Here is a 17,236-nt window from a genome sequence, read left to right as displayed (position 1 = left end):
CTCTTAGGCTAACCTCTGGAGTCCCTCAGGGATCAATATTGGGCCCCCTTTTATTTAGTCTTTATATCAACGATTTGCCCACTGTTTGCTCTGAAGCAGAGTGCGTAATGTATGCAGACGACACAGTTTTCTTTGTTCATGGTCGCTCCAAAGATACTGTTGCTGCTAAACTCACTAATACAATGTCCTGTGTCACAACTTGGTTGCAGGAGTGCTGTCTACAGCTAAACGTTTCTAAAACTGTAGGCATGTATTTCACTAAAACAAATAGAGTATCACCTGACCCCGACATACTTGTTAATGGAGAAAAAATGCAAATTGTCAGCCAATACAAATATCTTGGGTTAATAATAGATTCACAGCTTTCCTTTAAAGCCCATATTGACAAATTGTGTAAAAATATCAAATTAAACCTCGCAAATTTTCGTTCAATTCGGAATGAAATGTCAACTGAAGCTGCAAAAATTTACCTGCATTCGATGATTCTTAGTCACTTTAACTATTGCATAACCAGTTGGTCCCAGGCTGGTCAGAATGCAAAAAAACCATTGGAAGTTTTGTACAAACAAGTAATTAAAGTGATGGATAAAAAACCAAGGCACTATCATCACTGTGCAATTTAAAAAAAATACAGTCTTTTAAACTGGGACCGTCTTCACATATTTGCAGATTTAAATTTGATTTATAAAGTACTGCATGATTTGGCCCCAGCTCCTCTGGCTGAGTTCATCAGCCAAAGAAACAGCTCTGAGCGTGTCACTCGAGGCTCTGTCAGAGGTGACTGTCTCATTCCTCTGCGCAGGAGCACTTTCAGTAAGTCAGCCTGGTCAGTGAGGAGCGCTGGTGAGTGGAACTCAGTACCTAAGGAGGTTAAACTGCTTACAACATACAAGGCCTTCACAAAAAAACTGAAAATGTGGCTAGTTAACACCTATAGCTGCCAACACTAAAAGACAAGTATGTTATGTTGTCTTTTTGTTATGATCAAAAAAATGATGGTTTTATTCTCTCTTAATAGTATAGTTTGATTATGTATCCTGTATTATATTGTCTTGTAGATGTATTTTACTGCTTTTTTACATCATGGCCAGGGGACTACAGATGAAAACTAGCCTTCTGGCTAATTCTGGCTTTTTTAACCATGTGTTTTATGAAATTGCATTGTCCCCTTTCAAAAAATAAAATAAACTAAACTATGTACCGACAATAAAGAGCATTCAGCAAAATTTACGAGGTTGCCATGAAACATCTCCAAAATGTCTCCTTTGACAACCTCATGGCACATATGGGCGGTATGAATCTTTCAAGATCTAGTACATCCCCCCTCAGAGGTGACATCACAGCTTGAAATGATAAAAAGGGCTTGAACTCATCGCCCCCAAAGTTCTTGCAAGTGAACTCGGTCTGGCTCGGAGTGCTCCACCGTCAAACATCAAACAAGCAAGAACTTGGACAGCATGCACACATTTTCATTCAACTATTTGAAAAGCTGCAAGAGAAGGATCTCATTTTATGTTGTTGGAGACATGCAACACACACACACGAGACCCTTTCACACTGCCTGTAAAAGTTGGCTCTACCTTTTGCCCGTGTCACTTCTGTATAAAAACAGCACCGTCACAGAATGGGGAGGAGGAAACAAATCGACCCGGCAAATGTGCCTTCTACACTGCCTCAATTGTCCACCACAAAAATACCCATTAACATCCACGTTTTTTGTATTTGGAAAAGACAGCCTTCCAACATCACACAATAAAAGAAAACGAAAACACTTAACAGGAGGCAATTTTAATCAGTGTAAAAAAGTTAACATAATTAACAGCTGAAGTAAAATGAAATATACATTTTAAAAAGATACATTTCCAAGTAGGCTATTTGGCTCATAATCAGTTTTGCACTAAAAAAACAAAAACAAATCAGCAATACCAAAATATTTCATTAACAGTTTCACATTTTTGAGGAAAACTAAACTCTCTTGCATTTTCTTTGTTAAACGTCCAGAGAAATAACATACTGTTGACTTCGGTCTCAAGTGTCAAGCTGAAAGCAGAGTGAAGGTCATGTGACCTCTTATTTGCAAATGCGTTAGCGCCTTTGTCATCACATAGACAGACTATAAAACAATCGGAGGAATGTGTTCAAGTGTACTTCTGTATTTTTGATTTGCGATGAATAAAAAAAACAAAACGCCCCTCGCCGTTGCCAACTCTGAAAGAAAGCGCTCGTGCTAAACACTAAGTGAGGAAATCAAAATGTAATTGTCAATGGAAACTTCCTTTCATGTGTGAGAAGCAAAGTGACGCCATGTTGATGGAATCGGAAGAGGGACCGGAAGCGGTCCAGATAGTCAGGCAGCTTAGAAGCCACTAGCTAATGTATTAGCGATGACAAGAATTTTGACTTTTCTCTTTTAAAAAAAAAAAAAAAAAAAAAAAAAAACAACTGCCATAAATCTGTCGTAAGAATCCGGTGCCTCGACGCAGAAGGCACCACTCGACCCCACTCTTGTCTGGCGAAATAATGTTGAAGCTGGAAGTGGTAGTAACGCTTTCAAGTGTGACTTTTATGTTTGCTAATAATTTGATAACTTTACATTTTGTACCTGGGGTAATAATTTTTAGGTTAAAAATGTAGAAATTGAACTTTTCTGTTCACGATCAATTTGGTAGATGTTATCGAACTTTACATTTCTCATCTGGCAAAACAATGTTGAAGCTGGAAGTGTTATAATTTGACTCATTCGCAGGACAATAGCTAACCTTACAATTGTTGAAGAAAAACATCAGATTTCATTATAGGTCACCTGACAGAACACGTGGCCGAATAAAGTGAAAGTTTGGTGACAATTGGTGATTTTTCGTGATTGAGATTGAAATTAAAACGAACGTGCTCGAAAATACATTTTCCAGTGAGAACAATGTTGATTCAAACAGAAGTACATCAAATGGCATCCATGTAAAGCTTTTGGTAGTAGATTTTAAAATGGAAACATTCTACCTTGTGGAGATTCCTGATATCAGCTTTTAACGTCTCGGAGTCCGGTGGACTTGTTGGTTCCAACTTAAACTTGGTATGACATTTTCTGAATGTCACGTAGCATGAAGACCACCACCATATCACGCTGGTAACGAGTCATATGGGATATTGGACCACCGGGTGTTTCCTGAATGCAGAACCCACACAAGAACTACCAACAAGCGGACAGTAAAACATATGTAAAGTCTCTCCACGAAGTGGATTAGTCCCTCAGGAGGATGGAGGCAACTGTCGACCATGAAAGGTTTGGAAATGGTTTCCAGCTTGATCGAGACTATGATTGGTCAGTCGTTACAGACCGGAAGACTGGGAACGTCCGTTTACCTGTGATGGAGAGAATAAAAACTGGGTCACAACAAATGAATCATGAAAAATAATTTCAGTGTGTATCTTCTCTGCTGAGCTTGCAAGAACTAGGTCTTCTTAAGGGAGTCAAGACATTAACCGACTGTTAGACCAGTGGAGATTTTGTAAGGACATGGGAGACATTTCCACCTGTCAATGCAGATCCCTAATGATGGGAATCAAGGAACACTGTATTGTAATACCTACAGTGGGTAGGGAAAGTATTCAGACCCTCTTAAACTTTTCACTCTTTGTTAGATTGCAGCCATTTGCTAAAATAATTTACAACCCCAATTCCAATAAATCTGGGACGTTGTGTTGAACATAAGTAAAAACAGAATACAATGAATGGCAAATCATGTTCAACCGATATTTAATTGAATACACTACAAAGACAAGATATTTTATGTTCAAACTGATAAACTTGATTGTTTTTAGCAAATAATCATTAACTTGGAATTTTATGGCTGCAACACGTTCCAAAAAAGCTGAGACAGGTGGCAAAAAAGACTGCGTTGAAGTTGAGGAATGCTCATCAAACACCTGTTTGGAACATCCCACAGGTGAACAGGCTCATTGGGAACAGGTGGGTGCCATGATTGGGTACAAAAGGAGCTTCCCTGAATTGCTCAGTCATTCACAAGCAAAGATGGGGCAAGGTTCACCTATTTGTGAACAAGTGCGTGAGAAAATAGTCAAACAGTTTAAGGACAATGTTCCTCAACGTGCATTACATCTATGTGTAAAGGATATCACCACATGGGCTCAGGAACACTTCAGAAAACCAATGTCAGTAAATACAGTTCGGCGCTACATCCGTAAGTGCAACTTGAAACTCTACTATGCAAAGCAAAAGCCATTTATCAACAACACCCAGAAACGCCGCCGGCTTCTCTGGACCCGAGCTCATCTATGATGGACTGATGCAAAGTGGAAAAGTGTTCTGTGGTCCAACGAGTCCACATTTCAAATTGTTTTTGGATATTGTGGACGTCGTGTCCTCAGGGCCAAAGAGGAAAAGAACCATTTGGACTGTTATGGACGCAAAGTTCAAAAGCCAGCATCTGTAACGGTATGGGGCTGTGTTAGTGCCAGTGGCATGGGTAACTTACACATCTGTGAACGCACAATTAATGCTAAAGGTACATACAGGTTTTGGAGAAACATATGCTGCCATCCAAGCAACGTCTTTTTCATGGACGCCCCTGCTTATTTCAGCAAGACAATGCCAAACCACATTTTGCACGTGTTACAACAGCGTGGCTTCGTAGTAAAAGAGTGCGGGAACTAGACTGGCATGCCTGCAGTCCAGACCTGTCTCCCATTGAAAATGTGTGGCACATTATGAAGCGTAAAATACGACAACCGAGACTCCGGACTGTTGAACAGCTTAAGCTGTACATCAAGCAAGAATGGGAAAGAATTCCACCTACAAAGCTTCAACAATTAGTGTCCTCAGTTCCCAAACGTTTACTGAATGTTGTTAAAAGAAAAGGTGATGTAACACAATGGTAAACATGACCCTGTCCCAGCTTTTTTGGAACATGTTGCAGCCATAAAATTCTAAGTTAATGATTATTTGCTAAAAACAATAAAGTTAATCAGTTTGAACATTAAATATCTTGTCTTTGTAGTGTATTCAATTAAATATAGGTTGAACATGATTTTCAAATCATTGTATTCACAACGTCCCACCTTCATTGGAATTGGGGTTATACTTTCTGGCATGAGTCAGAAAATACTTTCTAGCATGTTTCCCCTCCTCCACTACATAAAAACCAAGCACCCATATTCCATGCAGTGGCCATTCGGCAGAATTGCCACTTCCTTATTCATAATAACTTGGCCCATTTCTACCAGTATAGGGCGCAGTTAGCCATCAAACTTTGCCCACAACTCTGAAAAATACATCTTACCTTAAGTGTAATATGTTTTGTGTTATTTGGGCTACAGTGTCCCTGCCGTCTGCTCCCGCACGCGTTACGTAGCAAGGCAGCGGCAAACAGGACGGGATCCGAGAATTGTCTCTCTCGTGAGGACAAAGTGAAACATGGACGTTGAGCTGGATATTTAATAAATGACCCAAGGGCTTTTCATAAATGGAGCAGGCTGTACATTGGACCTTTCAAAGTGAGAAAATAAAATATTTTTCGGGAAAATATGACTTAAGTCAAACCAAACTTGACTAGATCTTGTGAGAATTCAGTTTGGTGACCATCTAAAGCACTGTTGTCAAACTCAAGGCTGGGGCCAGATTCAGCCTGCTGTAAAATTGTATGTGGCCCACAAAAGCAAAGAAAGTGTGTATACTTTACATTTACTACGGATGGGTTGGTGCTTTTCATTTTGGAAGAAACTGTCAGAAAATTTTAACTTCTCTACTTTTGACAGATTCCAAAAAACATTTTTTCCACCAAATGTTTTAACATAAAATGAACAATAGTTGTGTACTTTGTACCACAATTTTCCATGACTTCTGACTTTCAATTTTATTTGTTGTTAAAAATTGATACAAAAATCAACTGCAAGGGTGTAGATGAGAGATCATATTAGAGGTACTATGATGAGGTGACAACACATTTGTATGGTATCTGACCCTCTGGTGGAAACCATAAATGGAATGTGGTCTGTGATGAAAATCAGTTTGACAATCTGAAAAGGATTAACTGAACTGAATTGTATTTCACTTTTTTTTTTTTTTTTTTTTGGCCCAATCAGTCTTCATGTGCTTTGTGGACTTGAAAAAGGCGTTTGACCATGTTCCCCTGGGGGTCCTGTGGAGGGTGCTCCGGGAGTATGCAGTACTGGACCACTTAATATATATATATAATGATAACCACCGTAGAACCAAAGATTGACCTCATAGGACAAATCAACTAATTACATACAAAAAAAAAATCATGTAATTATTATACACTTGACAAGACATTAATTCCAGCTATTCCTCCAAAATGCCACAAGATGACAGTATCACTCTGCAAACGCCTTCCTGTTCTCTATACATTATGTCCCTTTGAGGAGTCTTCAAAGGGCGAGTAGTTTTATTTAGCTTAGGAATGTTAATAACGCGAATCAACTTCAATCAAAAGACAAAGTCAACACTGCCTTAAAGTACTGTGGGTGTGGGGGAGCGCTCACCCGTGCATCGTAGTCCAGCACAAAAGGTGGTATGTCAATTTGCTCGGGCCTGATGCAGGTGAAGAGCTGCTGCAGGTTGTCGAGGTAACGCACCTTGTCCTTCATGCCTGACACGTTGAAGGTGGTGAAGAACCAAGTGGAAACCTGTGGGTTTTGACAAGAGAGGGTCATGTGGCACGACGACATGTTTCAATTGGTCTGGTTAGAGCAAAACGTTGACGACAACAACATAGGACTGTATTACAATTGAATAAAATAAAGTGGGGCAAAAAAGTATTTAGTCAACCACCAATTGTGCAAGTTCTCCCACTTAAAAAGATGAGAGAGGCCTGTCATTTTCATCATAGGTATACCTCACCGATGAGAGACAAAATGAGAAAAGAAAATTCCTGAAAATCACATCTGATTTTTAAAGAATTTATTAGCAAATTATGGTGGAAAGTAAGTATTTGGTCAATAACAAAAGTTCATCTCAATACTTTGTTATATATCCTTTGTTGGCAAAGACAGAGGTCAAACATTTTCTGTCTTCACAAGGTTTCTGTCTTCACAAGGTTTTCACACACTTGCTGGTATTTTGGCCAATTCCTCCATGCAGATCTCATCTAGAGCAATGATGTTTTGGGGCTGTCACTGGGAAACAGACTTTCAACTCCCTCCAACGATTTTCTATGGGGTTGAGATCCGGAGACCGGCTAGGCCACTCCAGGACCTTGAAATGCTTCTTACGAAGCCACTCCTTCGTTGCCCGGGCGGTCTGACCATATGGCATTCTCCCAATCCTCTTCTGGATCATCCAAATGCTCTCTAGCAAACTTCAGATGGGCCTAGACATGTACTGGCTTAAGCAGGGGGACACGTCTGGCACTGCAGATTTGAGTCCCTGGCGGCGTAGTCTGTTACTGATGGTAGCCTTTGTTACTTTGGTCCCAGCTCTCTGCAGGTCATTCACTTGGTCCCCCGCGTGGTTCTGGGATTTTTGCTCACCGCTCTTGTAATAATTTTGACCCCACGGGGTGAGCTTTTGCGTGGCGCCCCAGATCGAGGGAGATTATCAGTGGTCTTGTGTGGCTTCCATTTTGTAATAATTGGTCCCACAGTTGATTTATTTACATCAAGCTGCTTACCTATTGCCAATTCAGTCTTCCCAGCCTGGTGCAGGTCTACAATTTTGTTTCTGGTGTCTAACAGCTTTTTGGTCTTGGCCATGATGGAGTTTGGAGTGTGACTGTTTGAGCTTGTGGACAGGTGTCTTTTATACTGATGAGTTCAAACAGGTAACTTAAACTTAAGCAAATTCTAAAATTTAATCGCTTGAAAAATAAATGTGTAAAAAAAAAATAATAATAAAAAAAAAAAAAAAAAAAAAAACCTTGAAAAATAAATTATCATTTTAAAGCGCAAAATAATTCAATTATTTTTTTTACTGTCAATATATGGTGGGAACAGCATTTGGTTTCTGAATGTCTGGCAATGCATCTGGGGTATAGTTTTATCGACAATGTTGTGGTGGCTAGGAATACTTTAGTGAGGTTTTAGGTGCTTGTACTGCCCCTTTTTTGTGTGCCTTTTTGGGATCGCTGTTCCTAATATACGTCTTGACCTATTGATGGGCAGAGGGGTGCACACAATGAGACACACTTGCAGTAACAAAGAAAGTAGAAGTCACGATCGAATATTGTTAATACAACTCACTTTTCACAGTTTGAAAAATATATGCCTGAGAATATTGCTACTGCATATTGCCTGTATTTACAGTGGGTACGGAAAGTATTCAGACCCCCTTAAATTTTTCACTCTGGTTATATTGCAGCCATTTGCTAAAATCATTTAAGTTATTTTTCCCCCTCATTAATTTACACACAGTACCCCATATTGACAGAAAAAAAACTTAATTGGTGGCAGCATCAAGCTGTGGGGGTGACTTTCACACAGCTGCCTATATAAGACCTTACAGCTCATACTGCATCTCAGAGCAAATGAGAATCATGAGGTCAAAGGAACTGCCTGAAGAGCTCAGAGTCAGAATTGTGGCAAGGCACAGATCTGGCCAAGGTTACAAAAAAGCAGTCTGTTGTCTCTCCATCCATTATTCATGTTGTTTTTGTGAGATATTAAGATGATTTGTACATTTTAACACGATTCAAAACAGCCAAATGTTTTTTATTTTTTATTTCACATAATGCATGGTGAGTCTTACCTTGGAGCGAAATGTTGGATGGACAAAGTAGAAGGCCTTTAAATTCTTCTTAAACCTGTAATGAAGGACACAGAAGACGTGAGAATGAAGATTCTTAAATAAGCACAGCTCTTGAGCATATGCTGTCACGTGAGATGACATAAGATTCAAATATATGTATAAGGATATATCACATCGCATGTGTTGCTTGAAATGTTACAAAAAGTAAAATCAAACTATTATTTTTAAAATGCCAGTCAGTCATGCTGTATTAAGGCTCTTTCACACAGAAATCCTGCAAAATTGCTGCAACAGAACCTTAACACAAACTATGGCTGCACGATATTGGAAAAATATTACATGATTATTATTATATATATATTTTTTTTAAACCTGCGATATATATTGCATTTTGAATTAATACAGGATCAGTGTTAGGAAAGTTTATTTTCTACACAAACTGGTTCAAAGTACAGTTCATCGTTCCAAAAATGAACTACTTCAGTTGATAGTTCATAATTCAAAATTTTGAACTAAGTTCACCAGTCCAAAAACGAACTAGTTCATAGTTCTTTTTTTTTTTTTTTCCAGTATGTTGCTGATGTGCTATTAACCTCAAAATACTGAAATTTCATTTCCTCAGTTACCACTCATTCAGTCCACACTAGTAGCCAGCTGCAGTTTGCACCCTTCAATCTCAAAAGCATGAGGAAAAATGTATTGCTTGAATGATGTTTTTTTAAAATGAAGACTTAAAACAAATACAAGACTTGTCCTTAAAGCGCAAACAAAAACATGCAACACAGTATGATGGTGAAAGGACATTGATAACTCTACATTCCTTGTAGTTGACTATGTTAACAAAATAATGTATCTATTCTCATATTACAAAGCAAAATACATTCCATATTATCACAGTGTGATCGATGGTTTGGACACGTCCAGAGGAGAGATAGTGAGTATATTGGTAGAAGGATGATGAGGATGGAGCTCGCAGGCAAGAGAGCTAGAGGAAGACCAAAGAGAAGGTTGATGGATGTCGTGAGGGAAGACATGAGGTCAGTTGGTGTTGGAGAGGAGGATGCAGGAGATAGGCTTTCATGGAAAAGGATGACATGCTGTGGCGACCCCGAACGGGACAAGCCCAAAGGAAAAGAAGAAGAAAATCGTACAGCGTTTTAACTAAACTTTACGCCGATCTGATCGGTGTTATCGGTATCGGACGATAATTAGCATTTTATGCTGATCGGCTGATCGACTTTCTTGTCATAAATTGCTGATCCGATCAATGACGTCATCGATCGGCTCCGCACAAGACATTTAACTCCGTGTCTTCGTCATGTATGAATCCAAAAGCCAGTTTATTTTTAGCCTTGTCACGTTTCTTGTTGCACAGTACTGTAACTATCTGACAGCCAATAAAGTTTTTTCAATCTTGTTGAAAAAACATGTCGGTAGGTTAACTGAAAACTCGAAATTTCCCGTCGGTGAAAGTGAGTGTGAATGGTTATTTGTTTGTGTGTCCTGCGACTGGCTGGCGACCAATTCAGGGTGTACCCCACCTCTCGCCCAAAGTCAGCTGGGATAGGCTGCACGCCCGCAACCCTAGTGAGGAGAAACAGTATGGAAAATGGATGGATGGATGAATGATGTACTGTATTACAAAAGAACAGATTCACTCTCATTCAAGCAATGCCCCTGAAGGCACCTCGCGCAATCCGCGGCTGCCGTGGGCCTGCCTAGTTTCATTCTAAAGAGCGAAATAGGAAATGAAATAGGTGTACAGTCTTCTAACCTTTTGAGCATGTCCAAACAGGTCCCTTTGCTGGTCACTTTTAATATTAGTTAATTCACTGTAGTTTACAGTACACCAACATCGCAGACTATTGCACGCACGTACATTACATCGAGATGACGATGCTGGTCCAAAATGTCATGAAGCCCTAACACAAAGATGGAGTTGTTCTGAAGTCACTCCGTTATTTTAGTTGTGTGCTTAGGGTCATTGTCTTTTTGGAAGGTGAACCTTCTGCCCAGTCTGAGGTCCTGAGCACTCAGGAGAAGGTTTGCATCCAGGATATCTCTGTACTTGGCCACATTCATCTTTCCTTCGATTGAAACCAGTTGCCCTGTCCCTTTTAAGAGTAAAAGAAGTGTAACCCTTGTTGGGACCGTTACACTGGTGTCAGTCACCCCATTGTATGTCAACTGCACAGAGACTGAAAGCTGAGTGAGGATATGTCAACCATGTTGGATTATAGACAGTATGTACGTCTTTTGTTATAACGCCAGGACACAAAAACAAAAAAAGGTCAAGCGTACGTTTCTTGTAATACAGCCAGTAAAAACTGGAAACGTGGTTCGGCATGTTCATATCTGCTGCTTCAGGCGGTCTGGAGCCAGAAGGTATATGAATCGTAGCGAGCAGGCAAGATGTGTTGAAACGTGCCACGCTCGGGCTCGCTTCTACTGGCGACTAAGCCAGAACAAAGTTTGAGAGGTGGAATTACTACCCACTGTGCACTGAGGTGAGGCCACACTGCAATCTTTCTTTTGCGGGTTTGAAGTATTTATGGAAGAGAGAGATCCTGGCGTGTAATGTGAAACACACACACTGCTTCGTTGGATGGATGGAAGAAGCTTGGTCGTTAGCAGAGGAATGATGTTGACCTCCTCCTGTGCTTTAAAGGACCACCCACAGAAGAATAAACTTCAACAGTGCTTAGCCAAACAGTGCTAGCAAACCAAAAGTTGTCCAGTCGAGCATTGTCACAGCTCTCTTACACTTCAGATACTACCTTCAAAGTCATGAAATTATGTGCTGGCGGGCCCTGCTTGTTGGGAGGGGTGGCACTAGGACCCTACGGTCTCCTCCGGGTGGGTGGTTTTGGGGTTTTGAAATTGACAATTTTGTATTAATGTTAGAGAGCCACTCTATGGAGGTTTAAATAGCCAAAATATGGGAACTTTAAGCATTTCTGATGGAAAGGTCAGATGGCACAACAGTTTCCGCTGTCAGTATGTTACAAGCGACTGATTCACCATCTGACAAATACAACCTCTGCCATTTAATGTGGGATTACCTCAGATTATGTCATCGGTATATTCGATTGTTTGGCGCTCTTACTTTTCGAGATTAAAATGGCATCAGAAGGTTTTACTTTTCAAAGATGAGGAGATGGCTCCTCCAGCCAACACTGCCGTGTGGCGCTACGCTCGGCATCAACTTGGTTTTAATAATAAAATAATAAGGGATCCTTCACCAACCAGTCAGTCTTTAAATTTGGAATTTATGAGCCAGTTGTCAGATAATTTATTTACTGTACCCATTATGAGTTATGTCAACGATCATTCAAGATCGGACGCGTATATATCAGGGATTCATGGACGATTTGGAGACGTCAACTGACGGGCAGTAGAGGATGGTTGCCTCTGCGAGTACACCTTAACCTGCTGATACCATGGTCACTTGCCAAAGAAAATAATTAAACTACCAATTCATTTTTTTTTTGTATGTTTTGTAGTCAAACTAGAAAGTTTTACCTAAAACAATTTATTTTCCCTTGCAACTCCTGAGGGTTTGACATGAAGAGTCATTCCAATCCCGTAACGTTCTAAGGGGATGTAAATCCTATTCAGTACTGCAGCAAATACATTTTTTAGTTTGACAATGTTAAATAACAACCACAGGTATGACCATAAAATCAGTTTTGATTATTACACATATCTTCTGTACATTTATATGTGATGGTTGACGCAAGCTTTCAGGCAGACAAGGCTATACTCTCTGCCAGTCTTCGTTGACTGGATGGCGGCATAAAATTGTCGCAGGTTTTCATTTAAAAACATAAAATAAAAAAAAATATTAAAATCAACGATGAAGTGTTCAGTTCGTATGTGTCAGTTTTTATTCCACCAAGTTTCTCAGCATTTTAATTGCATATTTTGTTGGTTTCGTCACATTGATTTCATCCTTCTGATCTAAGAGTCAATTTCAATATTAGAGTTAAGAGAGTTAATATTAGAGACATTTTCTTCAATGGCCACCTGATCCAATACTTTTGCCGTCTGCTAAGCACAATTATCTCCTCCTAATATTAAGCATTCAGTGGATGTCCGTGGATCCAAAATGAAAAATACTGGGACGCCTGAATACTTGGTAAGCTATTTTTGAGACATAAGAATTATGTCAGTATTCACACTCCACACTCACTTGGCATCGACAATGTCATGGAGGTTTTTGAGGAATTCCGAGTCCAGGTGGTTGTGTTCGCCCGTCAGTGTGTGAAAGTAAACCATCACATACTCCTTTACAGCTATGTGGTCCATCACGTGGATGAAATACAGCAAAACCTGTGTGCACACACAAACATACCCTTGATTTGCATAAAGTCCACAGCATAGGTTATTCATTGAATTTCGCCCATCTGATGACTTTGCTACTGATCAGGCTTTGGCGGTTGTGCCTGGGACCTAGGCTCAAAATGTATAAATTCTGTCAAACTTTGCGAGTTTTTGAGTGCATTAAAGCCCCAACAAAGGCTTCCACTACATCCTCAGGCCCTAACGAGCTGAATTAGACGTGGATAATACACGGTCTTAAAAAAATATTCATCATCATTTCGTAGTTTAAAAAAAAAAAAAAAAAAAAAGACAATTTTCACTGAAATGATCTGAATGAGATGTGTAAAATGATGTGATTTATGTCGTGAACGACAGTACGTTCCAGCTGCTAACAGGGTTGAGGAATCGTTTGAATTTGAGTGATTCCGGACCCGATTCCGATTCCAAACGATTCTCGATTCTTTTAGGGGCTGGGTCAAACAGTTTGCATTGTTTAAATAAGTGGTGCCCAAATTATGAACATCCACTTTCTTAGCAGCCTGCAGCATAGACTAAAATGAACATTTGACTCGGGGTTCTTTATAACCAGTATCAATATCAAACCTATGAAATAAAAGGCAATGTGTGTGTAACTAACCCAATTGACTTAATATTCATTAATTGATGTTTCAGCTAAAAGTTAAATATAGCATTGCTAAACTAGTTATTTGCAACTGTGTTATTATGTCAAATGAGTTTTCACCTGACTTCCTGTTTTAAGCATGTAGCCATATATTTTGAAGGGTACGCACCGTAACTCAGAATTTTGTCATGAAAGGTAACTTCACGTCACTTGTCAAAACAAAAGTAAAACGAGACCGCATGAAAGAGAGTAATGAATGGAAGCAAATGCTTTGGAAAACATCGATTGCTTTGCCTACCCACAAATGAGGCACAATGTTTGTGATACTGTGAGACAATGTTTATGGGAATTCCTTGTGATGTACAGTGGGTGGCTTCAAACAAAAGGGGCTCTGTCCTGAACACATCTAGATGTACATACCACGAAATAAAAGCTGGACTTCTCAACTTTTGTCTCATATTCATCTTTTGATCTGAAACCCAAATGTCTTCAGTATACAACAAAAACAAAGGAATTGATCTTGCCCTTCCAATATGTTTGGAGGGGACTGTATATATAATATATGCATACAGTATATACACATTTATACACACACACACATATATATATATATAAACAAATCCTGTAAATAGACAAATATAACCCAAGTTTTTTTGTTTTTTTGTTTAAATAGTCATTTATTAAGGGAACAAAATAACCTATCCAAGTTACAGGGCCCTGTGTGAAAAAGTAATGGCCCCCTAAACCTAATAACTGGTTGGGCCATCCCCAGCAGCAACAACTGAAATCAAGCGTTTTCTAGAACTGGCAATGGGTCTTTCACATCTCTGTGGAGATATTTTGGCCCGCTCTTCCTTGCAGAATTTTTTTAATTCATCAAAAAAATGGAGGGTTTTCGAGCACGAACGACCTTTTTGAGGTCATGCTACTGCATTTTTCAAGATGGCGCATATCCGTGTGGATGCCTCGGTTACGTGCTCTCTCGTATTGTCTATGTTTTTGTGTTTTTCGTTCATCTTTGGAGGGCATTATGCGACTCACTTACACAAGCCTTGCTGAACATAAGGGAGTCTACCCCGGACTTTCTTTCACCAACTTTCGCAAATCCGCTCAGCTCATGGTATCCAACTGCCCTGTGTCAACCGTCGAGACCTTCAAGTTCCTTGGAATTACAGTCTTTCAGGACCTGAAGTGGGAGAGCAACATCAACTCCATCCTCAAAAAGGCCCAGCAGAGGATGTACTTTCTGCAGCTTCTGAGGAAGCACGGCATTCCACAGGAGTTGTTGAGGCAGTTCTACACAGCAGTCATCCGTCCCAGTCTGGTTTGGTGCTGCTACAAAAAAGGACAAACTCGGAGTTTGAAAAGCTGAAAAGCTTGTCGGTACCCCCTACCCAGCCTTGAGGACTTGCACGCTGTCAGAACTAAGACAAGAGCGTGCAAAATCCTCTTGGACCTTCCACATCCTGGTCACCACCTCTTCCAGCTCCTTCCCTCAGGTAGGCACTACCAAACAATGCAAACTAAAACAAGCAGTCAACAGCTTCTTCCTTCTTGCCATTAACTTCTTAAAAAGTTAACTTATAATTTCATTGCAACATGCTGCCAATTTTTTGTCTTGAGTTTGTTGTCACGTTTAATTAATTATACATTACTCGTGCACTCACTGTAGTAGTCTCGCCACGCTGCACTATATCCTAAAGCTTTCGAAATGGCTTTTGTAACGCTTGCCAGACTGATATATGTCAATTTATTTCTCCACAGTCCTGGAATTTCTTTGGCCCGTGTCATTTTGTTGCAGCTTTTTTAGATTTTTTGTCTGACTTGATTTTGTCAGGACAGATTCTGTTTAGGCGATTTCTTGATTGAACAGGTCTGGAGCTAATCAGGCTTGGGTGTGATCAGTGAAAATTAACCAAAAATTGTGATTAGCCACAATTAATACATGATTTAACAAGGTAAATCATTTTTGTCCCCTTCAATTAACTTATTTAAAAACAGCATTTTAAGTTCATTTGGGTTATATTTGATATTTACATTTGTTCGATGATCTTAAACATTTAAGTGGGGAAACTGCAAAAATATAACAATTTGAGAAAGGAGTCAATACTTTTCACAGCACTGTATCCATCTGTCTAGCTACAACGGGGAAGTAGCAAGGGCAGAATAGTAAAAAGGCTAGCTAAATGGCTACACCATGAGGACTAGTGTGCAGTTTTCCATAATTCAGTGTAAAGTACAACAATGCAGTCAACAGAAGAGGACAAGCTGGAGGTCTGCTCCGTCTGCTTAAACACATCAACCGTATCCAGCAGCTTACTCGCCAAAGGAGCAGTTGAAGCTTATGCAAAAGCTGAAGCCGCACGTGCCAGAGCAGAGTTTGCTCATAAAGAAGTTGAAATCAAGATTAAACAAGCAGAACTTAGTGTTACACTGGATGCTCTCAAAGGCGAAAGGGAGGTAGAGGCTGCTCTCGCTGAGGCCAACGGATTTGAAGCAGTACAGGAAATCATACAAGGAAAAAGGTTAGTTAAGAAGAAGTGGGATACTGAGAGGACCGAGGAGAGGCGAAAGGAATACATTGAGATGCGACACAGGGCAACAGTAGAGGTGGCAAAGGCCAAACGAGGCATATGATGACGTGTATGGCAGGTTGGACACTAAAGAAGGAGAAAAGGATCTATACAGGCTGGCCAGACAGAGGGATAGAGATGGGAAGGATGTGCAGCAGGTTAGGGTGATTAAGGATAGAGATGGAAATATGTTGACTGGTGCCAGTAGTGTGCTAGATAGATGGAAAGAATATTTCGAGGAGTTGATGAATGAGGAAAATGAGAGAGAAGCTCCCTTCTCTCTCATTTTAAGAAGAAGAAGTAGAAGAAGCAAGTGTGGTGGACCAGGAAGTGGCAATGATTAGTAAGGGGGAAGTTAGAAAGGCATTAAAGAGGATGAAAAATGGAAAGGCAGTTGGTCCTGATGACATTCCTGTGGAGGTATGGAAGCATCTAGGAGAGGTGGCTGTGGAGTTTTTGACCAACTTGCTCAATAGAATTCTAGCACTTAAGATGATGCCTGAGGAATGGAGGAAAAGTGTGCTGGTGCCCATTTTTAAGAACAAGGGTGATGTGCAGAGCTGTGGGAACTATAGAGGAATAAAGTTGATGAGCCACACAATGAAGTTATGGGAAAGTGTTAAAGGGGCCAGAGTTCTTACTAAAGCCCACAGAGAACGACTCAGGTGACAGGTTCCAATTACAAGACCCTGACACAGATATAGAGGTTTGTCCTTTGCTCACATCTGTTTCCCAAGTGTCGCCACCTGGCCTCAAAGCATCCAACATCTCCCTCACCAGAGCTGTTGTCCAGTGAATCTACATTACTCAAGCTTTCAAACAAAAACAACAACATGGACAATGTAAGGGATGCCACGTGTGATGAGCTCTCTACCTCAAATTTCTAACAAGCAAGACAGGTGATCACAACGCTTTTGGGAGAAGCTCAGACAGACAAAGGCCTAACGGGAAGTCCTCTTGTACAACGCTCCTACCTACCTCAACCAAATGGGTCTTCAC

The 17,236-nt window shown here is 40.2% G+C and overlaps 1 protein-coding gene across 1 annotated transcript in view; it reads right to left on the bottom strand.

The window, feature by feature from the left end:
* Positions 1 to 1,772: 1,772 nt before the first annotated feature.
* The window catches only part of gdap2 (ganglioside induced differentiation associated protein 2), a 42,890-nt gene continuing 27,426 nt past the window's right edge, over positions 1,773 to 17,236 (bottom strand). Inside the window, exons 11-14 of the mRNA XM_061792312.1 lie at positions 12,912 to 13,051; positions 8,720 to 8,774; positions 6,520 to 6,663; positions 1,773 to 3,360 (exon numbers count right to left, since the gene is read on the bottom strand). Coding sequence (XP_061648296.1) covers positions 3,328 to 3,360; positions 6,520 to 6,663; positions 8,720 to 8,774; positions 12,912 to 13,051 — 372 coding nt within the window. The 3' untranslated portion in view covers positions 1,773 to 3,327. The remainder of the gene's footprint in view (positions 3,361 to 6,519; positions 6,664 to 8,719; positions 8,775 to 12,911; positions 13,052 to 17,236) is intronic.

Source organism: Phyllopteryx taeniolatus, chromosome 12 (assembly GCF_024500385.1).
Source record: "Phyllopteryx taeniolatus isolate TA_2022b chromosome 12, UOR_Ptae_1.2, whole genome shotgun sequence".
Taxonomy (NCBI): Eukaryota; Metazoa; Chordata; class Actinopteri; order Syngnathiformes; family Syngnathidae; genus Phyllopteryx; species Phyllopteryx taeniolatus.
This window is presented reverse-complemented; position numbering and strand designations above follow the sequence as displayed.